General features: G+C 41.3%; 1 protein-coding gene across 1 annotated transcript in view; it reads left to right on the forward strand.

The window, feature by feature from the left end:
- LOC126354825 (phosphoinositide 3-kinase regulatory subunit 4) overlaps positions 1-27776 on the forward strand; it is a 192191-nt gene that overhangs the window by 35798 nt on the left and 128617 nt on the right. The window contains exons 4-6 of the mRNA XM_050004768.1: positions 5021-5193; positions 8926-9030; positions 17119-17245. Coding sequence (XP_049860725.1) covers positions 5021-5193; positions 8926-9030; positions 17119-17245 — 405 coding nt within the window. The remainder of the gene's footprint in view (positions 1-5020; positions 5194-8925; positions 9031-17118; positions 17246-27776) is intronic.

Genomic DNA, 27776 nt, shown 5'->3' on the forward strand with positions numbered 1-27776 from the left:
TCAAAGAAAACTTGAGTCTCATTTCAAATAAGTACCCCGTTCATACAGTTATAGTTGGTGGTGACTTCAATCTACCCTCGATATGCTGGAAAAAACTATAGTTCGAAGCCAGCGGCAGGCATAAAACGTCATCTGAAATTGTACTGGATGCTTTCTCAGAAAATTATTTTGAACAATTAGTTGATGAGCCCACTCGAAGCGTAAATGGTTGCGAAAGCATACTTGACCTTTTGGCAACAAATAATCTGGGACAAATAGTGAGTGTTGTGACGAATGCAGGAGTTAGCGACCACAAGGCAGTTGCTGCTAGGCTGAATACCGTAACATCTACAACCATCAAAAAGAAACGCAAAGTATATCTATTTTAAAAAGCTGATAAAAATGCTCTTAATGCCTGTTTAGGAGACAGTCTTTACTCCTTCCGATCTGATCATGAAAAAGTAGAAAAGTTGTGGAATGTTTTCAAAGAGATAGTATTGACAGCAGTTAAGAGATATATACCACATAAATTAATAAGTGATGGTACTGATCCCCCATGGTACACAAAACGGGTGAGATCCTTGTTGCAGAAGCAACGAAAAAAGCATACCAAATTTAAAAGAACGCAAAATCCCCAAGATTAGCAAAGTTTTACAGAACTTCGAAATACAGGGTGTTTCAAAAATGACCGGTATATTTGAAACGGCAATAAAAACTAAACGAGCAGCGATAGAAATACACCGTTTGTTGCAATATGCTTGGGACAACAGTACATTTTCAGGCGGACAAACTTTCGAAATTACAGTAGTTACAATTTTCAACAACAGATGGCGCTGCAAGTGATGTGAAAGGTATAGAAGACAACGCAGTCTGTGGGTGCGCCATTCTGTACATCGTCTTTCTGCTGTAAGCATGTGATGTTCACAACGTGCAAGTGTGCTGAGGACAACATGGTTTATTCCTTAGAACAGAGGATTTTTCTGGTGTTGGAATTCCACCGCCTAGAACACAGTGTTGTTGTAACAAGACGAAGTTTTCAACGGAGGTTTAATGTAACCAAAGGACCGAAAAGCGATACAATAAAGGATCTGTTTGAAAAATTTCAACGGACTGGGAACGAGACGGATGAACGTGCTGGAAAGGTAGGGCGACCGCGTACGGCAACCACAGAGGGCAACGCGCAGCTAGTGCAGCAGGTGATCCAACAGCAGCTTCGGCTTTCCGTTCGCGTCCAAATGACACCAACGTCCACGTAATATCTCATGCGCCAGAGTTTACACATCTATCCATACAAAATTCAAACACGGCAACCCCTCAGCGCCGCTACCATTGCTGCACGAGAGATATTCGCTAACGATATAGTGCACAGGATTGATTACGGCGATATGCATGTGGGCAGCATTTGGTTTACTGACGAAGCTTATTTTTACCTGGACGGCTTCGTCAATAAACAGAACTGGCGCATTTGGGGAACCGAAAAGCCCCATGTTGCAGACCCATCGTCCCTGCATCCTCAAAAAGTACTGGTCTGGGCCGCCATTTCTTCCAAAGGAATCATTGGCCCATTTTTCAGATCCGAAACGATTACTGCATCATGCTATCTGGACATTCTTCGTGAATTTGTGGCGGTACAAACTACCTTAGACGGCACTGCGAACACCTCGTGGTTTATGCAAGATGGTGCCCAGCCACATCGCACAGCCGACGTCTTTAATTTCCTGAATGAATATTTCGATGATCGTGTGATTGCTTTGGGCTATCCGAAACATACAGGAGACGGTGTGGATTGGCCTCCCTATTCGCCAGACATGAACCCCTGTGACTTCTTTCTGTGGGGACACTTGAAAGACCAGGTGTACTGCCAGAATCCAGGAACATTTGAACAGCTGAAGCAGTACATCTCATCTGCATGTGAAGCCATTCCACCAGACACGTTGTCAAAGGTTTCGGGTAATTTCATTCAGAGACTATGCCATATTATTGCTACTCATGGTGGATATGTGGAAAATATCGTACTATAGAGTTTCCCAGACCGCAGCACCATCTGTTGTTGACAATTGTAACTACTGTAATTTCGAAAGTTTGTCTGCCTGAAAATGTGCTGTTGTCCCAAGCATATTGCAACAAATGGTGTATTTCTATGGCTGCTCATTTAGTTTGTATTGCCATTTCAAATATACCGGTCATTTTTGGAACACCCTGTATATTATAGTGTGTACTGCAATGCGAGATGCTTTTAATAATTTCCACAACAAAATTCTGTCTCAAAATCTGGCAGAAAACCCAAATAGATTCTGGTCATACGTAAAGCATACCAGTGGCAAGACGCAATCAATACCTTCACTGCGCGATAACAACAGGGAAGTCACTGATGACAGTGTCAATAAAGCAGTTATTAAACACGGTTTTCCGAAACTCCTTCACCAAAGAAGACGAAGCAAATATTCCTAAATTCCAATCAAGAACAACTGCCAAGATTAGAAACATAGAAGTAGATATCCACAGTGTAACAGAGCAGCTTAAATCACTTAATAAAGGCAAGGCCTCCGGTCCAGATTGTATACCAGTTGGGTTCCTCTCAGCGTATGCTGATAAAATAGCTCCATATTTGGCAGTTATATACAACTTCTGGCTCACAGAAAGATCAGTACCTAAAGAGTGGAAAATTGCTCATAAGCCCCAACCAATACCCAAAAAGGGAAGTAGGAGTAATCCACTGAATTAGAGGCCTGTATCACTAATGTCGATTTGCAGTAGGGTTTTGGAACATATATTGTATTCGAACATTATGAAGTACCTAGGGAAAAAAAAAAAAAGATTTATTGACACACAGTCAGCACAGTTTCAGAAAATATTGTTCTTGTGAAACACAACTAGCTCTTTATACTCATGAAGTAATAAGTGCTATTGACAGGGGGTGTCAAATTGATTCCATATTTTTAGATTTCCAGAAGGCTTTCGACACCTTTTCTCACAAGCGTCTTCTAACCAAACTGCATGCCTATGGAGTATCACCTCAGTTGTGAGACGATTCGTGATTTCGTGTCAGAAAGGTCACAGTTCATAGTAATAGATGGAAAGTCATCGAGTAAAACAGAAGTAATATCCGGTGCTCTCCAAAGAAGTGTTATAGGCCCTCTATTGTTCCTGATCTATATTAACGACATTGGAGACAATCTGAGTAGCCGTCTTAGATTGTTTGCAGATGATGATGTCATTTACCGTCATCAGATAATCAAAATGACTTGCAAAATGATTTAGATAAGACATCTGTAAGGTGCGAAAAGTGGCAATTCACACAAGTACTAAAAGAAATCAGCTAAATTTCGATTACATAATAAGTCACACAAATCCGAAGGCTGTAAATTCAGCTAAATACATAGGAATTACAATTACAAATAACCTACATTGGAACAATCACATAGATAACTGCGATTCATTGGCAGAACACTTAGAAGGTGCAACAGGTCTACTAAAGAGACTGCTTACACCACGCTTGTCTGCCCTATTCTGGAGTATTGCCATGCGGTGTGGGATCCGCATCAGGTGGGACTGATGGATGACATCGAAAAAGTACAAAGGATGGCAGCTCATTTTGTATTATCGTGAAATGGGGGAGATAGTGTCACAGACGTGATATATGAATTGAAGTGGCAATCACTAAACAAAGGCGTTTTTCGTTGCGATGGGATCTTCTCATGAAATTTCAATCACCAGTTTTCTCTTCCGATTGCGAAAACATTCTGTTGACGCCCATCTACATAGGGAGAAATGATCATCACGATAAAATAAGGGAATCAGGGCTCGCACAGAAAAATTTAAGTGCTCATTTCTCCCGTGTGCTGTTCGAGAGTGGAATGGTAGAGAGACAACTAGAATGGTTCATTGAACCCTCTGCCAAGCACTTTATTGTGAATAGCAGAGTAATCACTTAGATGTAGATGTTGTTACACTTTGGAGTGTTTGTATCAAATGATGTGCAGTGATTCATATTCTGGATTTGCTTTCATTTGAACAGGGATTAAATCTATTTGAATTTAGGTATTCTACTCTTTCAGTTATGGTAATTGCTAGAATGTTTCTTTCAATAAGGCCAAAGCCACTGTGCTTCCCTGTTCTTATCCAGCTGAGCATACCATGTGAGGTGGTTCACTAGTGAAGCCTCTTGACTCACATTTGGGAGGATCAAAGTCCAAACCCTCAGCCATTCATCCAGATTAAGGTGTTTTATTCTTTATTCTTTCCATAATTTGTTTAACACTAATGCTGGGGTGGTTCCTTTGAAAAAGTCGTGACCAATTTACTTCCATATCTTTTTCTTCATGGTGGATATCACAGCCGAATGTTTATTGAATGAATTCAGCATTTTTTTTTTTTTTTTTTACTTAAGTTGTGATTTATTTAATCTTCCATTCTTTTCACAACTGGCTTCAGCTTATGAAGTCACTTTTTTGGGGGTTTGGAGAGGAACACTATGTTACCAATACAAAATGAAAACACAAGGGCATGGTGAGAGGTATTTGCAGACTTGAGAGAGAATGTGATTATTTGTTGCTCTGCAGTCTTGAAACTTGATCACTACATTTAGCCTTTGGGCATGTGCTATTACCACACAAGAAAGAATCTGTTATGTTTGGAGATGCAGTATTTTTCTGTCTGTGTCACTCTGTGTTTGGTCTTTCTCCAGCCACGAAAGTTCCAGTCATTCTCGTAATATATTATGAGTCATCCAAAAAGCTCCAATAATTAATATAATATGTGAAAATCAAATGGGCAACTGGTCTTGATGCTAGCATTTGGTAGTAAATGACACAGCTTGAGTTTTGAGATTGTTTCATTGTCTTTGAGGTCATTAAAGGGGGTTACTGCCTCCGTTGGCTACATGTGAGGGAAAGAACCAGTCTGGTCTTGTAGAGAGAATCATTGATCAAAGTTTTGAGCATTGCAGCATGTTACTCAGTTCCATGTGTTGTAGATTTGTGAGAGTTCTATTTTGTGTGTTGCAATTTAATACTATTTTTGTTGCTAATTTCAATTCCAGGTCTGCCATGGAGACATAAAATTAGAGAACATAATGATAACCTCATGGAACTGGGTACTCCTTGTTGACTTTGCATCTTTCAAACCAACATATCTTCCAGAGGATAATCCGGCTGACTTTTCTTACTTTTTTGATACTTCAAGAAGAAGAACATGTTACATTGCCCCAGAAAGGTATGTCTAAGAAATTTCTCAATGCTCATTTTTTGAATACTGGTATTAAGTGAGCTGTTTTTTGATGAAAATTCTGTTATCACTGGAGTGTGTGTCTATGTATTCAAGTTATTTATATTTCAGTGCATGTTCCAAGTAAAGCACCTTTCTTCAATATTTTGCAACTTGTGAACGGTTATTACAATCACCAGTGAATAATGAGAGATCTTGTTTCATATGTGATTTAGTTTACATCCCATAGGTAGATTTTGTCCTTCTTTTGTCAGGTTGAAGGCAATGGTAGTTTTCTACACAGAAAGAGAGTAGTTGGGCATAAAAAAGGCAGCCATGTGATAAAACCATAAATACATACAAACAAGATGATTTATGCATTAAATTATGGAGACTTTGACCATAAAAGAGGGAGAGATGGAATGGGAATAGAAACAAGAGAGAAAGAAGAAAGATGTAGGACAGAAGAGTGAGAAATCAGTAAAAAATGAATAGAATAGGCATGTCCACTCAACACATACACCATCTGATCAAAAGTATCTGGACACCCCCAAAAACATATGTTTTTCATATTAGGTGCATTATGCTGCCACCTACAGCTAGGTACTCCATATCAGCGACATCAGTAGTCATTAGACATTGTGAGAGAGCGGAATGGGGTGCTCTGCGTAACTCACAGACTTCAAATATGCTCAGATGACTGGGTGTCACTTATGTCATACATCTGTATGCAGGATTTCCACACTTCTAAACACCCCTAGGTCCACTGTTTCTGATGTGATAGTCAAGTGGACACCTACAGCACAAAAGTGCACAGGCTGACCTTGTCTGTTGACTGACAGAGACTGCCAACAGTTGAAAAGAGACGTAATGTCTAATAGGCAGACATCTATCTAGGCCATCACACAGGAATCCCAAACTGCATAAGGCTCCACTGCAAGTTCTATGACAGTTAGGCAGAAGGTGAGGAAACTTGGATTTCATGGTAGAACAGCTACTCATAAGCCACACACCACACTGGTTAATGCCAAACGACACCTCACTTGGTGTAAGGAGCATAAACATTGGACAACTGAACAGTGGAAAAACATTGTGTGGAGTGTCGAATCATGGTACACAATGTGGCTGTCCGATGGCAGGGTGTGGGTATGGTGAATGCCTGGTGAACGTCACCTGCCAGTCTGTGTAGTGCCAACAGTAAAATTTGGAGGCGGTGGTGTTATGGTGTGGTCATGTTGTTCGTGGAGGGGGCTTGCACCTCTTGTTGTTTTGCGTGGCGCTGTCACAGTGCTGGGCTACATTGGTGTTTTAAGCACCTTCTTGCTTCCCACTGCTGAAGAGCAATTTGGGGATAGTGATTGCATCTTTCAACACAATCAAGCACTTATTCATAAAGCATGGCCTGTGGTGGAGTGGTTACATGACAATAACATCCCTGTATTGGACTGGCCTGCACAGAGGTCTGACCTGAACCCTATAGAACACCTTTGGGATGTTTTGGAATGCGAGCTTCCTGCTAGGCCTCGCCGACCAACATAGATACCACGCCTCAGTGCAGCACTCCGTGAAGAATGGGATGCGATTCCACAAGAATTTCCAGCACCTGAGTGAATGTATGCCTGTGACAGTGGAATCTGCCATCAAGGCCAACACCATATTGAATCCCAGCATTACCGATGGAGGGCACCACAGACTTGTAAGTCATTTTCAGCCAGCTGTCTGGATACTTTTGATCACATAGTGTAGTTGAGGCTTTGAGTGACAGGAAACCACATAAACAAGACTGAACTTGTAGCTATTTTTTTGGACAATATGCTTTCACAGAGGTGAGAAACTAATTAAACACACATGTGCATCTTCATTATGTGGGACTGTAGTGGGGTGACATGGGTGAAGGGAGGGTACAGTTTGGCTTGTGAGCAGGTGAGGCAATAATAGAGTGGGGTAGGAGTTAGGCACCAATGAGCTCAACCAGGTGCTGAAAGGGGAAGCTGTTTGCGGTTAATGATTAACTGGATGATGTAGGGTAATGGAGGTAAGGATAAGAGATTAGAATAGAGAAAGAGGAGGGCAATATGAATATATTTGGTCATGTATACAAGGAATGAGATGGTGGGTCATCAGGGTATTGGGAGAGATAGTGTTCAATGGCAACAAGGTTGTGGGCGTGGAGTATATTAATGTAAGGGAGATGGCACCATCAGTGACAAGCAGGGAATCATGAGTTGCAGCCACATTCCTGGTAAAGGAAATTAGCCAGTGGAAAATGGGTTGGAGAGGTTCATCAACTGAGGCAGAGATTCTTTCTGCAGAAGCACAGCACTTGGCTATGACAGGGCATTGAGGGTGATTAGGTTTGTATATTTAAGAAAATCTGTAGGAGTTGGGTTTTGTTGAGGAGAGGAAGGAGGTGGGTTTGGGCAAAAGTTGCTGCTATTGGCATTGCGATTTTAGTTGGAATTGGAGGTAGTAATGGGCTGGGATGGGACTGGATCATTCTGGCTACGTTTATAGGTGGGAGAGTCAGACAACTGATGGAGACGATCTTGGCAGGTAGTCACAACAATTCACCACCACAGTAGTGGAGAATTCATTTACAGGCTGTTAGATCTATTCATAGTCTGCTTTAAAATCACACGTGGCTGCTCTTTCCTTTTTTTTAGATGCTTGTATTATTGGGAAGTGACCCAGGAAAGGTAGGTGAGACAATATTGGAGATGAGGAATTCCTGGAAGGTAACTAGGGAGGAGGTGGGGTCACAATGGGGCAGAAGTGTGAACTAAGAAAGGCATAATTACATGCTTGATTTCGGACTATTTGGTCATAGCAGTTGGCTGCAAGTTAGTGTTTTTGCTGTAATGTATAGGTGAAGGAGAATAGACACCACGACCAATCCAGAATTATTGAAACTGGATGCAGTGCTGAAGATTAGATTATTTAGGAAGAGCTGAAACTTCTGTGAGGCTCAGTCTGTTAATGGAGAGGTTAATAATACCAGGAGGTTGCTTTGGGGGTAGCTTCTCTCTTAGGATATTCAGAGGCAGGAGTAGGAAGACGGTATACTGTGTAGCTTTTTTAAGTTGTGGTTTGATTGCTGTTCCAATTGACAGACAGAGTTGACCACCCAGTGGCTGTGCTACTGCTCAACTGTGTGGTGAGTAGTTATATTTATTCTACACCCAGTACTTTCCAGTAGCAGAAAAAGAGGGGGGAGGGGTTGCATATGATAAAGTTGAGCTTTAAAGTTCAAAAGCTATTGGACTGATTATGTTAGATATTGACTAAAACATTTGAATCAAGATGAAAATTACAGGTTGTCTGTTTCACATAATAAAGCTCCAGTAAGTTGCATTCTCTGCAGATGAGTTATGATCTTTTTTGATAAAATCAAACTGTGGGGTCTGAAGGATTTTCAGTGTCCAACAGAAAGGATTTTACACCATTGTTTTCAGAAAATGCTTTAAATCAATTTAGGACAAGTGGTATCCACTGCCAGTTGTGGTTCTTGACACTGACAGCTCCCTTGGCAACTTAAAAGATATTTATCACCAGGAGAAATTTTATTCATTTGGAAAGAAAGTAAGTACACTAGAATGATGTGTAAAAGTGATGTTGTATGGCATAAAATATTTGTATAAAACAGTTTCATATCTTAATGAATGGATTTTCATAGTTCATGTTCAAATTTTGTGCTGTTCCCTTTAACTTGTATTTTAGTTCTGGTCATTTTTGATTCCCTAGGTTTATCAAGACCTTAAATTCAGACATATCAAGTCAGCTGCTACTACCAGAAGAGACATCAAGAAGAGGAGATCTCACACCAGCTATGGATATATTTTCTGCTGGGTGAGTGGAATTACTGGCATTTGTGTTAGTGACAAATATCTTAGGCTATGGTTTATTTGTCTTTGAGTAATGTTTGTGTTTTGTTATACACAAGCACAAGATTTCACGATAAAGTGTAAGGGAGAAAACTTATTCTCAACATGTGTTGTATGAAATGTACACTTCTCTTGTATTAGGAAGGGTTAGCAGACATGGGGGGAGGGGGGGCGGGATTGGGGATGTGAAGAGGAGGAGGAGGAGGAGGAGGAGGAATTCAGAAAGGTAGGGCAGATTGAACTCAAGATGAAAGTAATCTGTGGTCTGAGAAGGGACTGACAAATTATGGTAAGAATTGTAGTAACTATTGAGTAAAGATATGGCAGTAAAAACTGATTCCAATGTAACTGTTGGCTGGACCATAATTTATTTTCAAAGAATATTCTTAAGAATTATTTTATTTACTAGCGATTCATCAAGAACATTAACACATTTAATCACACTATGTAAGCATGGAAGTAGTTGCTAGGGAGTAACTGATGAAATCATAACCAAATTCCTTTTAACAAATGGGAATTTTATTCACTTTAATAGTGCCTAAAGCATTTTTTTAAAGAAACAGGTTTTTAATTATAATCAGAAAGCACCCTCTAAATATCAAAGTTACAATTTATTCAGAGGCAGAAAGAAACAAATTTTGACTGTATGAGCTTTCGGGAAGAGGACCTCGCCGCTCCCATTTGACACGGCTCTAGTTACGACCGTTCACAACAGCCTCTTAAAGACTACACTGGTGCAAATCTGCAACACATCAGATTGCTTTAAACCAAGAGTTTTAACAATTTACACAAGCACACAGACTGTGCACCCCCGTAGGAGGGATGGAAATGGTACAAAACACTAACAATTAAAATATTAACCTTGCCACCGAAGGTGCAACTTCATTTTAACTTCTAAGAAAAGTCTTACAGTGCAAGGGTGGCAACTTTATATACTAAAATGATCATTTAAATAAAAGCCCATGAAATGCAATCTCATATAAAATTCTACAAGGTTGGGCAACAAGATGCTCTACAGTACCCAGATACCACCTCTCAAGATCATAGGCAAGAATATCAAAGTTTCCAAAGATCGAAACATATTTCAGGTATTAGGCCGTTACACTCCAAGCAATAAATTTGTTAACACACCAAATCCGACAAACATGACGGAGGCAGTTACTAACGTACGGTAGATTGATAGGGAGATTACCGACTACCCGAACCCCAGGTTGCTCTAACCCACCTCTACTCCACAAGGGAAAAACGGACCACCCAATTTATAAACAACCACCATCCTGCGGATGGGCAAACGGAGAAGAATGGTGGGATGACCCCAAAGCAAAAAGGCTGGTGACCTCACCAAGAAAACAAGTAGAATTTAACAAGTGTAAATCAAACAACATATCACCAATCACTTAACTTCTAATAAACTGCGATTTCTCGAGAAGACCTGGCGCAGCACCCCCAAATCGCTCTCATGAACCATCTGCTGCCAGCTGCTTCAACGGACCCAGGAAGGCGAGCCAATCTCCCCTCTCACGGTGTTGCAGCTCACACCGACCAGATTGATGTCGTGGGTTGACTCCTGTTGCTCTCGTGTCGACTGCGAAGTCACTACCCCTCGCTATACGCTGTGGCCCACTGGACTCACATGGCGACCTCACATATGCCAACACTCAAAATGGACAAGTCATCTTGTATCTCAGTGTGCGACCGACCAACCGATTGATCCAACCGCCAATGGCCGTTGCCTGAGCAAACTCGAGCAGACTGGCGGCCTAACGCACAGACTCAGATGCAGGAACTAAGCCCCGACCGGGCAACCACTCGCTTAATTCACTTACTGGTGGAGTGGAAAGACTCTCATTTTGCCGGCTTTAAAGGTTGATCCGAATGACAGACATATTAGCACTCCGAACGACAGACAGACAGACACTAAGTGCCTAACAAATGCGAACAAGAAACAGACTAACAAGCTGGGGATGAGAGACTGACCCAGACTGTGTATATTTTGCAATTGGATAGATAAAAAAATCTACTCACCAAACAGCAGCAGCTTTTACTTGTGCAAGCTTCTGGCAGAGGTGTTGAAGGGGAAGGAAAAGGGGTGAAGGGAAAGGAACTGGAGAGATTTAGGAAAAGGGAAAGGGATAGAGCGGATTGTAAGTGTTCCCTGACCCGGGATTCTGGATAACTTTTCTGAAATGTATCCCTTTTTCTAAATGTCTTCAGTTCCTTTTCCTTAGCCTAGCTTCCTTCCCCTTCAATCCTTCTTCCGGAAGAAGGAGCAACTGGCTATGAAAGCTTGCGTAAGTAAAACATTTTTTATGTGTGTGTTCTCCTGCTGTCACTTTCTGAGTAGATTTTTTATCTGTCCAGTTGCATTATATTACTCATTGATAGACATATTTTTGGTAAGGATGAAATATGGTTTGTATTTTTTTCTATTAATTAATTTTTAAACATGTTGAGTTGCATCCAGTTGCTTATGTATTTAAACCTCACTATCTGCTTAAATTTTTCATTATTTATCCTCAGTTTTTGTATGGTGATTGGTGCGAGATCCAATGATCACCCTTTTTGCTTCTGTTTGCAGTTTCTCAATTTGTTGCGCAGCTGCATCAAGATGATCCACATGAACTGCTCATCAGTGAAAAGCTTAACAGTGAATAATCTTCTACTGATCTCCATTCTCTCCTCAGATATTTACACTACTCACAAGTAACTCCTTTAGAACACAGGCTAAATGCAAATTTGAGAATCTGTCTCCATGTCTCACCCCTGTCCTAATTTCATAAGTGCCAGAAATCTCCCCTCTGAATTTGTCTGATGTATTTGTTTTCAACAAGGGCTGCTGAATGATTGCTCTTATCCTATTGTCCAAATCCAATTCATCAATAACTCATATTAATGGATCTCAGTCATTATAGCTTTAAGCATCCTGAAAATGGTTATTCATTGTGCTGACGTATCCCTGGACCTTTCTCTTACATTGTGCTTTTACACTAGAAAGCACGTAGCGTGTCTTCTGAAATGTAACACTTTTTCAAGGGTAGTTTTCCAACATCTTTAGTATGGATAGGCAGTGTGATTGCTGTGTGCAGATGTGAGCTGAGTTGGCAACACTTCGCTCTCAGTTCCAGGCTTTGTTGGCTTCAGTTACACAGCTTGAGGCAGCGGTGGATGGGGATCACTTCTGTGGACAGGCAGTGGGGATCCAACTGAACTGCTCATCAGTGAATAATCATCTACTTCATGTGGTTATCACCTGATCTCCGTCCTCTCCTCAGATATTTACACCACTTACAAGCAACTCCTTTAGAACACAGTGTAAATGCAAATTTGAGAGTCAGCTGATTGGTCTGCACCAATGGCCAGCCCAGTTACTGCTTGCATTGAGGTTGACCCCCACCTGTGATAAAATGGGAGGTTGCCTTGGGTCATGGCAGGCTGTGAAAGACTTCCTGGGGGGAGGGGGGGCAAACATAAGACCCTCGGTTTGTCTGACAAACAGGCCCCAGGTGCTATCTGTGGCTAACAGTGTCCCTCATTCAGATGCAGTTGCTTGTCCTGTTTCCTCTGGAACTTCTCAGCCTGTAAGATCCAGGCAGCCATAGTGGTGGGATGGTTGTAGTTGAGAACTCCAATGTTAAGCATATTATGGGATCTCTTAGGGACATGGCTGCCAAGGAAGGGAAGAAAGCCAATGTGCACTCCATGTGCTGGGTGTAGTCATTCCAGTTGTGAAACAGGCCCTTCTGGATGCCATGAGGATCACAGACTGTGGGCAACTGCAGGTGGTGGGTCACATCAATACCAGTGATGTGTGTCGCTTCGAATCAGAAGAGATTCTCTCTGATTTCGAGTGGCTATCTGAAGTGGTAAAGACTGCCAGCCTTGGGTGCGAGATGAAAGCAGGACTCACCGTTTGCAGCATTGTCAATAGAACCAATTGTGGACCTCTGGTACTGAGTCTAGTGGAGGGTTTGAATCAAAGACTCATATGGTTCTGCGACCACGTAGGCTGCAGATTCCATGACTTGTGCCGTAGGCTGGTGGAGTTTTGGGTTTCACTAAATAGGTCAGGAGTCCATTACACATAGGAGGTAGCAACATAGGTAGGTAGTGGGGACTGTGTGACACGAACTGAGCGGTTTTTTGTAGTAGAGGATTTTGGGGAAAAACAAAATGGCTTCAGACTCAAAGGTGCAGATTGAACACAGGAAGAATTTAGAGCTAGGGACCTCGGTATAGCAGCTCCAAATTGTCATAGCTGTGTTGGGAAAGTACCAGAGCTCCAAGCGCTAATACAAAGCATTGATACTCAAATCGTTATAGGCACTGAAAGCTCTCTAAAGCCAGAGATAAGTGCAGCCAAAATTTTTGCAAAGGATCTAATAGTGTTTAGGAAGGATAGGCTAAATACATGTGGGAGTGGAATGTTTGTTGCTGTTAGAAGTAGTTTACCTTGTATTAAAATTAAAGCAGTAGTTCCTGTGAGCTAATATGGGTAGAGGACATTCTTGACAACTGGAATCAAATACTAATTGGATCCTTTTACCAACCTCACAATTCAGATTATACAATCGCTTGAAAGGTTCAAAGAAAACTTGAGTCTAATTTCAAACACATACCCAACTCATAGAATTATAGGTGGCAGTGACTTCAGTTTACCCTTGATATGTTGGCAAAAATACATGTTTAAATCTGGATGTGTGCAAAAAACTTCATCCAAAATTGTGCTAAGTGCATCCTCTAAAAATTATTTTTAGCAATTAGTTCATGAAGCCTCTCAAATAGTAAACATTTGTGAAAACACACTTGGACTCTTAGCAACAAATAATACTGAGCTAATAACAAGAATCCAAGCTGACGTAAGGGTTAGTGAACACAGGGCTTGTCATAGCGAGATTGAGTACCGTAACTCTAAATCCACCAAAAATAAATGAAAAATATGTCTATTCCAAAAAGGCAAATAAAAATTCACTTGACATTTCTCCACTCTACTTCACTCCTTCCAAATTAACATTTTAAGTGTAGACCAGATGTGGCTGAAATTCAGAGAAATAGTATCGACAGCAGTTGAGAGATTTAGACGAAATAAATTAAGAAACAACGGAGCTGTTCCCCTAATAACACACAAAACTGGTCAGAACACTATTGCAGAAACAATGAAAAAAAAAACATTCCAAATTTAAACAAATACAAAATCCCCAAGATTCGGTCTTTTACTGAATCTTGAAATTCAGCATGGACTTTAATGCGAGATGCTTATAATAATTTCCACAAAGAAACTTTGTCTCCAAACCAAATTCTGATCATACGAAAAGTATGCTAGCGGCAAGACATAATCAATGCCTTCTCTGCATGATAACAATGGAAATACTATCAGTGCCAGTGGCACCAAAGCAGAGTTACTAAATGCAGCCTTGTGAAATTACTTCACCAAAGAAGATGAAGTAAAGATTCCAGAGTACAAATCAAGAACAGCTGCTGCCATGAGTAACATAGAAGTAGATATCCTTGGAATAGTGAAGCAAATTAAATCACTTAATAAAACCAAGTCTTCAGGTCCATATGGTAAAAAAGTTAGATTCCTTTCATTGTGTGCTGATGCAGTAGCTCCATACTTAACAATAATGTACAACCACTCAGTCAATGAAAGATCCATGCCCAAAGACTGGAAAGTTGCACAAGTCGCACCAGTATTCAATAAAGGCAATAGAACTAATCCACTAAATTACAAAATATCATTAATGTCGACACGCAGCAGGCTCTTCTAAGATATATTGTGTTCGAACATTATGAATTATCCTGAAGACGACAGTCCATTGACACAGAGTCAACACGGATGTAGAAAACATTGTTCTTGTGAAACACACCTATTGCTTTACCCACATGAAGTGTTGAGTGCTGTTGACAAGGAATTTCAAAGTGATTCCACATTTCTAGGATTCTAGAAGGCATTTGACACCGTACCTCATAAGTGCCTTGTAATCAAATTATGTGCTAATGGAACATTGTCTCCGTTATGCGACTGGATCTGTGATTTCCTGTCAGAGATGTCACAGTTCATAGTAACTGATGGAAAGTCATTGAGTAAAATGGAAGTGATTTGTGGTGTTCTTCAAGGCATTGTTGTAGACCCTGTGCTGTTTCTTATATTTATAAACAATGTATGAGACAATCTGAGCAGCTCTCATAGGTTGTTTGCACATGATCAAAACCAATTTGCAAAATGAGTTAGAGAAGATATCTGTTTGGCTCAATAATTGGCAATTTACCCTAAATAACAAAAATTGTGAGCTCATCTGCATGAGTGCTAAAAGGAATCTACTAAACTCCAATTACATAAAAAAATCAGTCAAATCTAAAGGCAGTAAATTCAACTAATAAATAACTTAAATGGGAAAGAACTTGTAGAAAATGTGAGGAAGGTGAACAAAAGCTGTGTTGTATTGCAGAACACGTAGAAGATACAACAGAGCTACTAAAGAGACTGCCTAAACTAAGCTTGTCTATCTTCTGCTGCATAGCATAGGATCCTTACCAGATAGGATTAATGGAGTACACGAGAAAGTTCAAAGAAGGGTGGCACATTTTGTACTATTGGGAAATAGGATGTATTACAGACATGATATAGTATTTTGGGTGGAAATCATTTAAACAAACGCATTTTTCCTTGCAGACAAATCTTGTCATGAAATGTCAATCACAAGCTTTCTCCTCCAAACACAAAAATATTTTGTTGATGCTGACCTACATGGGAAGAAATGATCAACTTAATAAAATAAGGGAAATCAGAGCTTGCAGGGAAAGATATAAGTGTTTTTTTTTCCGTGCTCTGTTCAACAGTGGAATAATAGAGGATTAGTGTGAAGGTGGTTCGATGAACCCTCTGCCAGGCACTTAAGTGTGATTTGCAGAGTACCCATGAAGATATAGGTGTAGATGTAGATGACAACCTGTGCCTCATATTTCAGGAATCTGCTTCATCAAGTAACAGCTTGCATTAGTGCCTTTTACATGACAGCCAATTAAGTGCTTATGGAATGGAAATAAAATGAGCATATGGCATTGTGGGCCAGGTGGCCCCATCTGGGGAAGTCTTTTTCAGTTGACACCACATTGAGAGACATGCGCGCCATGATGATGAAATGACGATGAGAACAACACAACACCCAGTCACTGAGTGGAGAAAAATCTCCAACCTGGCCAGGAATCGAACCCTGACATGCTTGCATGGGAGACGAACATGTTGCCATCCAGCTAAGCGGGCAGACAGATCTTTTGAATATTTGATTTGACAAAAAAGAATACTGAAAAATGATGACTCCAAATTTTTAATGTGAAAATTCTTAAATCCTTTTAAATGAAAGAAACCCTGTTAACATGTCTACATCTTTCTTCTTCATCTCTACGTACCTGCACCCTCTGTCAGTAGAGAGTTGCAAATCGTAGTGTGTAAATGGTACTCTTCGTGAGGTCTGCAAGAATTTGACAGCTTAAGCATGCTGTCATTGATCGTCCTCCCTATAGTCCTGACTTGGCCTCACCTGCTGTCCATCTGTTTCTAAAACTTAAAGAACACCTCTGAAGATTTGATAGTGATGAAATGGTGCAAGCAGAGGTGAGGTGGTTGTGTGCTTAACAAAGTCAAAGATTCTACAGTGACAGCATCTACAACATGATCTCTCATTGGGGGAGATGTGTTCATTGTTAGTGTGAAATAAATGTGTAGACATGAAGAATAATAATGTAGAATGTTAAAACATTTATTTTATTAGAAAAGCTTTTACAGTTTTCATGCAAAAAAAAAAAAAATTGGAGTCATTACTTTTCAACACTCCCTTATACTTTCGGTTTTTGTAGTCTTTGTTTCCTTGTTTTTCTATCCATCTTTAAGAACAATATATTTTGGTCCCCTCCCTGAATCAACCAACCATCTTAAAAGTCACCATGAAATATGGTTGCAGTTCATGTTCTTATCCTTGAAGTGGAAACATTAAAAAATCACTTCTACTTAAACTGAAGAAATACTCCATGAATTTGTATTACATTTCTTGCCTAGGTGTGCTCTGCTGGAGTTGTTTAATGAAGGCCATCCACCATTTGATTTCTCACAACTCCTTTCTTACCACAGTGGTGAATATAATGTTTCACGGCACTTGGAGAAGCTTGATGATCCGGACATAAAGGTAAGTGGACATGTATGATGTTTTTCTCTCTTTAATTTCTTCTGTTCTCTTTTCTTTCTATTCATCAAAGCTTGTATTCCTACCACAGTAATTTGATTGTTATATTCATGGGAGAAATAAGCTCATGATTGCAGGAAACTTTTTTATGTAGTATACTGGATCTCCTATTGCTCTTAATTTTAGTTAGTCATGAAAAATCAAGTTTGCCAAGATCACTAGTAATTCTTTTTGTTACTATTACCAGTTCTGACAGATGTATGCTGTGTTAATTGGATATAAAAGTTACAAAAACAAACATCCAAGTGAAGGTGGATCAAACATATTTGATTTCATTTAACCATTTTGTACACTATTGCAACATTAGAATGTACCTTATAACATTATTAGATGTACATGCTTTTTACAAAATTGAATGTCACATAGTGACATTGCATGAGATTGTAACAAAAAGTGGCAGGGAAGATCAGTACCTCACAAATAAAATATCACACAATTAAAACATACAACATGTTGTGCTGATACCTCAGCATACACTAATCACTTGATACCATAATGATGACTTAACTAGTATAATGCTTTCACAGATAATTAAGTACAGAATTATTTTTGTAGTAGTGTCTGAAAACTGATAAATTTTGATTGCACATGCCACACTGCAATTATGTCTTCTCTCTAATCTCATTAAAATTATTTTTAATAAAATTTATGTAACATTTTAAATCACAGATTTAAAATAAGATTATGTTTTGAAAATAGACAGCCTTAATTTTGAAAAAAAAAAACTTACAGTGAAATATACATTTTCATCCTTTACATGTAAACGTATACTAAACAACAGTTCAATGTCATTTTTTAAAAAAAATAGTGTACAATAAAATGAAGTTCAGATTATTTAGCAACATAGAACCATATCAAAAGCCTTAGAAAAAACAGTCATCAAGGTAACTAGCCTATATGCAAGACAGATATAGGCCATAGCTGTGGCCCATACAAAATCACTTCATGAAATGCTATTAGGTTTACATAATTGTATTCTTCACAACACATAAAGTGAACTACACTAAGTTGTAGGCTTAAGTGGTGCAGTGCTCGTAGTCTAAGTACAATATGTTCATAAAAGAATTATGAGTTATAGTGTCAGTGTAACTGCATAGTGGATTGTTGCAAAATATTGTGGAGCTCGTGCTATAGTTCCTGAGCTTTACATGAAAGCATAAGCACCCACTCATGGAACAACTGATGTGTATTGTGGAATTCAAAGCTTATGTATGCTAAAATGCACATGGTGTATACCTACATGTTTTCAGTTTAACACCTGGAAGTAAGATGTGATATGGTACCACCAAATGCCTATATCTTTTATATAAAACTTCTTAATATATGAATGAAATTTCTATATGTAAATGATGTGGTGCTGGATATTTATGTTTTTTGCAGTACTTAGGATTTTGTAAATACATCATGGTAGGCAGAAATGTAACCCTAAAGAATTAAAGATTACATGAAAATTGCATAGTACCAATGACAATATCTCACACATAATACACTAAAGATTTTGATGGTAACGGTTTCCAATTTAGTCTGGTTTCTTCAGTATTGTAAAGAAAGTCCAAATCATAGTCATTTTCATCCCGTTCTTTTTGAAATTCATTATTAAAAGAATTTTCTGCCTCTGCATCAGCTGACGTTTTAGTCTTGTTTTTCCATTTAACGAATTTCTTGATGAGATTTAAATCTGTACAGCCATCCATTACTTGCCACAATTGATTCATTGCCATCTGTTTTTTATTTGTTTATTTACACCCTAACAGTAATGCCTTTTCTCAGAGCAAAGGACCATATATTGGCTTATTGGCTGCACAGTTGATTGCTTTTAGGAGAACCAACAATACAAAGATTTTTCCAAGGTTCCTATTTCGGTTTCTTTACACTTTTCGATGTTTACTCCTACATTCACTATCAAGTTTGCAGGTGTACTACAAAATCTAATCAATATTCTTCTTAATATGCTTATCATAGAAGTATCCACACCATACTTATTGGCTAACTTGCAACAAGTTTCTCCTTTTTTTAATGAATCAATAATGTTTATTTTACCTTTAAGTGATATTATCACTCTCTTGTGTGTTAACATTTTTAAGCACAGACATGTCACAGCACAGCGGTGTAGCAACTGGAACTGTCTAACTCAAACAATAATGAAACATGTGCTATATAACTCAATAGTGAAACATGCTGTCTAACTGAAACAGTAATGAAATGAATGGGGCAGCGCAACGTATCTGTGCACATCTGGACTAGACAACAAAGATACTTGCTTGCAGGTGACAGTCCAGATAATTGTAATTGAGTGTCCACTGTATTATGTTGAAAAGTTCTTGGCTTAGCTGTTCTTCATCTTTTTAGCTCAGAAACATACTTAAATTTTGGATGTAGTTCACTTTAGGTAAGTGAACTTTGTGTAAAATATTTCCAGTGATTCTGGAATGAAGCTTTCTCATTGTAGCAGATTGTGCACTGTTTTGAAACTCTCTGGCATTGGTAAGAGCATTGCCAGCAAAAGGCACATTTCCAGGCTTGAGTCCTGTTGGGGCACACAGTTTTAATTAACCATTAAGTCTGATGTTTCCAGTGAGTTGATTGTGTTATCGAAATGTGACCGTTGAAACATTGCAAAATACTTGCCTGTGGCTGCCAAAGCATATACATAAGACTTTAAATGGTTTCTGGTGACAAATTTGTATAGGTTTGGGAATAGTGGAAAGTGGGTAGGTGCCAAATTGGGTAAAAAGGCTCATACTTCTGACCTTGCGTTTTTTATTGGTGATACTCCTTTTGTTGACAAGCACATTTTCCATACGAAATATGAATTTTGTGTGATGCATTTCATGACTCTCCCCACATGCATACAGAACACATGGAAATTTTGCAAGCTACTGTCTTAGCTTTCATGAAGTAATTTTCCAGAAGAGTACCTATTGCATACCAGATAACCATTCCTGCAGATGAAACCAATTTCACTTGTTTCATAACTGCTACCTTACACCTACAGTGTTTCTGTACTGTGTCTGGTATGAAGTGGTGGTCCCACGTGTCGTCCATATTTGTGCACAATATCAGTTTTTTTAAATTATTGTTTTATTTTTGAAATTGTTTTAAACATATCAAGCAGTGGTTATGACACAGGAGTGATCTTCAAGGGAAAGGAGGCTCAAATTCCTGTCCAACAATTAATTTTTTTCTGTGTTTCACCAGATTCATTCAGACAAATGGCAGGATGATTTATTTTCATTTGGAAGGACACTGCTGATTTAATTCCCAGTATTTGTACAGGCTCAGTGTTTTTATGTTGTTATTAATAATCTTGTTGACAGTAGGATGTGATAAATTAAACTCCCTCCTTTCCTTTTAAAATAGTGCTAATATAGATGGGGAATTAAGTTGTGTGTTATCAACTTATAGCACTCACCTTGCATGTTAATTCTTCCTCTAAAATATGGCTTACTTTTTCTTTTGATGTACCTGCAGTATTATCTATTTTACACACCTCAAATTACCTGCTGTTCAATAACACTTGGTGTACATTCTTGATGTTTGCATACATGCTTGCAGTTTTGGTTGTTATTCCTGTGGACTATTTTTACTCAAAGAGTGGTCATTTTTAATTCAACCATAATTTACTGATTTATTGTTTATCCACTTGGTATGAATTTTATTGATGATAAATTATTTAAAACAAAACAAAAAATGACTGCACATTACTTCAGTATATCTGTTTTATAACAGCAGTTCACTGTCTGTTTGGAGACCAGGCAGGGAGTACACATAACGGCAAAACTTGTAGCACCTGAAGAAGACAACTGGATTGGTTGTCAAATTATTATGCATAAAATGAAACGATAACTCAGGAGAACAACTGTAAGCATACCATTACACAATGTAAAGAAAACTATTCCAAACATTAAGTTGACACTTTAGTTGCATCATTGTGCATCATGCACCAACATAACAAAAACAAAATATCTTGATATTGATGTCATCTTTATGTCAGGCCAAGAATTTTTTGCTTTTCCCAGATATATGATTGATAAATACTTCATTTTTATTTGTTTGAATGTAGTTTATACCATTCATACATGATGATGTACTTATGATATCTATTCAGTCAGTGTACACATTCCTTAAAACTTTTCATTCACCTCACCTATTTTATTAACTTGAACAGTACTCAGAGACATGTTGCTTGAGTGCCTTGTAGGTGACTTTTTATGGTTGAGCTATACTCATCAGAATTCTTCCAGTTGAGAACAGTTTATTATTTACTTACCTCACTGCAAGATAATTATGATGGACCCATCTTAACAGTGCTTTCAGTTTTAAGTCCCAAGACATGTGACTGGGTGGTGTACTCCTGATGTTGCACTCATACAGTGCTATTGTTGCTTGTGTTAATGAAACTTTATTTATTTTCAATTAAAGTCTACTATCGGTCTTTGTGCTGAGCACTGTTTTATCTTAATTTTTAAGATTCAGTTCTTCTCACTGCATGCACCCAAAAAATTTTTGTCTCCCATTAGACGTTTGACTTGGTATAAGTGAAACTGTGTTTGTACCAGCTGAATGGTCATTTACAGGACCTGATTCAGTGAGTAATTGTGCAATGTTATGTAGTGCTTACTCTGAATGATGAAAAATGACTTGGCATGGCAAAAACTTAATTCCTGAACTTAATTCCTATGGACAAATATGAAATTATGCAGTTTTGTAGCTACTCACACAGTGTTAATACTGGGTGGAGGTTTTTGAGGATGAAAAAATTTTTCTACCATTTATCATAAGTGTTTAATTGGATTAATATTGGCCAAATGTTGTTGTAAGCCATTGTTTGGACTTTTTCAAAATACTCATCAAACCAAATTGGGCTGTAACACCAATATTGATAGGATAAATAGCTACTCACCATATTAAATACCATAATAAGTTGCTACTTGAGTAACAGACAAGTACCACGAGAAGTACTCTAGATGATACATTGAGTTGTTGGACTAAGTCCTTCATCAGACACAGAGAACTTGCGCACATTCACATAAGCACAACTGAAACACACATGGGCACTGTCACATCTGGACACTGAAACCCGACTGTGACTACTTCTGAGGTAAGCAGCGATCTTTGCTCAGATGGGTAGTAAGGGTACAACAGGGATGTGAGGTGGGAAGAAGAGGGACAGCAGGGTAGGGATAGGTGAATACAGTAGTGCCACATATGAGAGTGTGCAGGGATGTGGTGTGGACAGGGTTTGGGCTGCTAGGTGCAAGATCGAGGGGTTGTAAAGGGGGAGAGGGGGAAGAGAAATGATGTAAGGGGAAGAACAATGCAGTTTCATTGGCGATAAGAGGGATATGTACTACTGGTGTGGAAGCAGGGAAGGGAATTGATAAGTGGTGGACAGCAACTAGCAAAAGTTAAGGCTGGCTGTGTTATTGAAACAAAGGATATATTGCAAGTAGAGTTCACACCTGCACAGTTCGGAAAAGCTGTTGTTCGTGGGAAGAATCCGGATTGCACAGAATTTGAAGCAGTCATTCAAGTGCAGCACACCATATTTGGCAGCCTGCTGAGCAACTGATTGGTCTAGCCATCTCTTGGCCATAGATTGGTGGTAGGCATTCTTGTTGACAGACAACTTGTTGTGACGCCATTGCAGAATGCAACACAGTGTTTGTAGCTAAGTTGATAGATTACTTGGGTGCTTTCACAGGTGGCCTTAATTTTGATAGGGTGGGAGATGCCATTGACAGGATTGGTGTATGGGAGGATGTTATTGGTTTATATTTTGATATGTAATGAAATGCATTATCCTGCTTAAAATTTTATAGTTTGGAGGATGTTTTGGCTGCATTCTGAGGCACAAAATGATCTATACTTAATAGTTCATAATAGATGCCATAAGTTCAGGTATAAGTTAGTGGGTTTAGTCTGTGTCATCAAGACAGCTCACACATGTACAGAACCAACACCAGTCTGGAAATAACTTTCAGGTTAATGAGATCCAAGACCTGCCATATTCTGCAGTGAAGTTCAATCAGACTATGAGGTTAACCCCCCTGCAGGTTCGGGGGTTAGAATAGTCCCGCGGTATTCCTGCCTGTTGTAAGAGGCGACTAAAAGGAGTTTCAAACTTTTCGGCCTTATGTGATGGTCCCCTGTTGGGTTTGACCTCCATTTCCCAAAATTTTTCCGAAGAGTGAGGAGGAGCGTAAGTCTCAGGATGGAGGTAACAGCTATTCGCCCCGATTCTTAGTTTGCACGAGAGCTGATGGGGAGTCTTTTCTCTCCTCAAAGCCTCAGTTCTTTGTCGAGCATTTAGAGGACAAGTTTGGGGAGGTGGAGGGCTTGTCCAAAATGCGCTCTGGGTCAGTACTGATACAAACGGCATCATCCGCCCAGTCACGCAGGTTACTTGCTTGTGACAAGTTGGGGGATGTTAATGTTTCCATCACACCACATAAGAGTTTAAATATTGTCCAGGGTGCTATTTTCCATAGGGACCTACTTTTGCAGTCTGATGACGAGCTGTGTGCCAACTTAGAGCGTAGAGGTGTTCATTTCATCCGGCGCGTTCATTGGGGTCTGAGGGACAATAAGGTTGCTACCGGTGCCTTCATCTTGACCTTCGAGGGTGATACATTACCGGAGAAGGTCAAGGTGATGGTCTACTGATGTGACGTCAAGCCCTATATCCCTCCCCCGATGCGGTGCTTTAAGTGCTGGAAGTTTGGCCATATGTCTTCCCACTACACTTCCAGCTTCACATGTCGAGATTGCGGACGCCCATCACATCCCAATACTCCATGTGCCCTGCCTCCCATCTGTGCCAACTGCGGAGAGCATCATTCACCTTGCCCGGAGACTGCAAAGTCTTTCAGAAAGAGCGCAAAATCATGGAATATAAGACCCTGGACTGACTGACCTATACTGAGGGCAAATGGAAATATGACAGACTACATCCTGTGCGAATGACATCTTCTTATGCAGCTGCTACAACACCTGTGCTAGCCCCATCAGTTTCGAGACTTCCAGCCAGCTCGATGAGCAGTACAAGTCCTCCTGCCGTCTTGCCTGTGGGGGGCTCTACCCAACAGGTTGCTCCTGCACTACCTACCTCAGGAACAACATCCTCCCACCCATCAGGGGCGTCCGTCCCTGCTTCTCAGCCGGAGAAGCATCTTAACTTCTTCGGCTACTCTCCCTTGGGACCCTCTCTTCCCAGGCTTCCACCAGCGGGAATGATGACGCCCGACAGTGGCATAAATCTCCTCCAGCGGCTGGCCGTAGGACTTCGCGATCCTCCTCTGTCCCGGAGACTGAATCAGTGAAGCCTTCCCAGCAGGTGAAACCCAAGGTTCAGCGAGAGAAGTCTAAGCAAAAGACCTCTAAGGCCAAAGAACTTCCGGTGGCACCGACCCCACTACACCCTTCGAGCTCTGCATCTGAGGATGAGGTCGAGATCCTGGCGTCCGCTGAGGACCTTGATCTTGCCGGTCCCTCTGACGCCATGGATGTCACTCGAACGGGTACTGAAAGGTGGCAGCGAGTGAACACGTGGCGTAAATGGCCTCTCCAGTCCCTTCATGCCTTTCTCAGCCATGGGCAATACCATCCTCCAGTGGAACAGCAGTGGTTTCTTCCACCATTTAGCAGAGCTCCGACAACTTATCAGCCTTCACCCTTTCTTCTGCATTGCTCTTCAGGAAACTTGGTTTCCGGCAATGTGAACCCCTGCCCTCCATGGCTATCGAGGTTATTATAAGAACTGGGCTGCTTATGAAAGGGTGTCTGGTGGCGTCTGTGTCTATGTCCTTAACTCTCTTCACAGCGAGTCTGTCCCTCTACAGACCCCTTTAGAGGCTGTCGCTGTTCAGGCGTGGACGCCACAGGCTGTTACCGTCTGCAATTTTTACCTTCCACTGGATGGTGATGTCCTACATCATGTCCTGGCTGCACTGATAGCCCAATCACCGCCACCTTTCTTGTTACTGGGCAACTTCAATGCTCATAATCCTCTGTGGGGTGGGTCAGTGGCAACAGGTCGAGGCGCCACGATTGAGCATTTATTGGCACAGTTCGATCTTTCCATTTCAAATGATAGTGCAGTCACTCACTTCAGCATGGTGCATGGCACGTACTCTGCCATCGACATTTCGATCTGCAGTCCTAGCCTCTTACCTTCTGTCCAATGGAGAGTGCATGACGACCTTTGTGGTAGTGATCACTTTCCGATCTTTCTGTCACTGCCACAGCGTCACTCTTCTGGGCGCCCTAGCAGATGGGCTATGAATAAAGCTGACTGGGACTTGTTCTCCTCCATTGCCGCCATTGAGCCTCTCTCTAATGCCGCCATTGATGTGGTGGTTCACTCCGTCACCACCGTCATCGTTACTGTCACAGAATCTTCAATTCCCCATTCTTCTGGGTCCCCTCGGAGGAGAACTGTGCCTTGGTGGTCGGGCACTACAGCGTCACAAGGAACATCCCTGCATTGAACACCTCCTCACCTTCAAACGGCTGCGTGCGCGGGCTCGCCGCCTTATCCGCCAAATCAAGCAGGAGTGCTGGGAGCGGTATGTGTCCACCATTGGCCTCCATGTCTCTCCATCACAGGTCTGGGCCAAGATCCGATGCCTCTATGGCTATCGGACCCCTGTCAGTGTCCCCTGCGCTCTCACTGAATGGAGCAGTTAGTACAGACTCCAACGAAATTGCCAACAGTTTGGCAGAGAATTTTGCTCTGAGTTCCGCTTCTTCCAATTACCCACTGACCTTCCACTCCATTAAAGAGCGGATGGAACGTCAGAGCCTTTCTTTTCGAACCCACCATCTGGGATCCTACAATGTTCCATTCAGTGAGTGGGAATTTCACAGTGCCCTCGCCGCTTGTCCTGATACCGCTTCTGGGTCAGATGGCATCCACTGTCAGATGCTGAAACACCTTTCAGTGGACTGCCAGCGATGGCTCCTCGACCTTTACAACCGTATTTAGGTCGAGGGTGAGTTTCCGTCGCAATGGTGGGAAAGTATTGTTATCCCCATTCTGAAACCAGGCAAGAACCATTTGGAGGTGGACAGCTACTGTCCCATTAGCCTCACCAACATTCTTTGCAAGTTGCTTGAACGGATGGTGAGCCAGCGGTTGAACTGGGTACTGGAGTCTCGGGGCCTTCTGGCTCCGTTTCAGGGTGGGTTCCGTAAAGGCCGCTCCGCCGCCTACAATCTGGTGAGCCTGAAGTCGGCCATCTGTACTGCCTTTGCCCGCTGTCAGCACCTGGTCGCTGTCTTTTTCGACATGCGGAAGGCGTACGATACAACATGGCGTCATCACATCCTTTCTACACTTCATGGATGGGGTCTTCGGGCCCCTCTGCCGTTCTTTATCCGCAATTTTCTGTTGTATCGTACCTTCCGCGTGCAAGCCGCGGCCTCCCATAGTTCCTCCCGAGTCCAGGAGAACGGGGTGCCACAGGGATCTGTCCTCAGTATCTGCCTGTCTTTAATTGCAATTAACGGGCTCACTGCAGTGGTGGGAAATTCTGTTTCCGCTTCCCTGTATGCCGAGGACTTCTGCCTTTACTACAGCTCTATCGGCATTGCAGCTGCTGAACGTCAGCTACAGGGCGCTATCCGTAAGGCATACTCTTGGGCTGTAGCTCATGGGTTCCAGTTTCCGGCAGCCATGACCTGCGTTATGCATTTCTGCCGGCGACGCACTGTTCACCCGGAGCCGCGGATTTCTCTTGATGGTAAACTTCTTGCTGTGGTGGAGTCACATAGGTTTTTCAGGGTGATTTTTTTTACCCCCGTTTGACTTGGCTGCCTCATATTCAGCAGCTTAAACGGATGTGTTGGTGGCATCTAAATGCTCTGTGATACTTGAGCCACACCCGGTGGGGCGCTGACCTATCTACCCTGTTATGGCTCTACCAGGCATTAATCCAGTCCCGTCTGGATTATGGGAGCCTGGCTTATGGCTCAGCATCCCCATCTGCATTGCTGGTGCTGGACCCAATCCTCCACAGTGGCTTACACCTTGCCACTGGTGCTTTCCGTACCAGCCCTGTGGACAGCATACTAGTGGAGGCAGGTGTCCCTCCACTGTGGTTACGGCACCAACGTTTGCTGGCCACTTATGCTGCCCATGTTTTCAGCTTTCCCGGGCATCCTAATTATCGTTTACTATTCCCATAGTTGCACGTCCATCTTCCAGATCGTCGGCCCAGGGCTGGATGTACGATTGCGGTCTGCGTCTGAGAGCTTCTCTCTGGGCTTGGGGCTTTACCTCATCCGCCTCCTTTCTGGGCACTTCTGCATACACCCCCGTGGTGTGTACCTCGCCCTCACCTTCAGCTGGAATTGGCACAGGGCCCAAAGGACTCAGTCCCTCCGGAGGCCTTCCGCCGCCGCTTTCTTTCCATCCTCGCTGCGTATCAGGGCTCTGGCGTTGTTTACACTGATGGCTCAAAGGTTGCTGGTC

This window comes from Schistocerca gregaria, chromosome 3 (genome assembly GCF_023897955.1).
Source record: "Schistocerca gregaria isolate iqSchGreg1 chromosome 3, iqSchGreg1.2, whole genome shotgun sequence".
Lineage (NCBI taxonomy): Eukaryota > Metazoa > Arthropoda > Insecta > Orthoptera > Acrididae > Schistocerca > Schistocerca gregaria.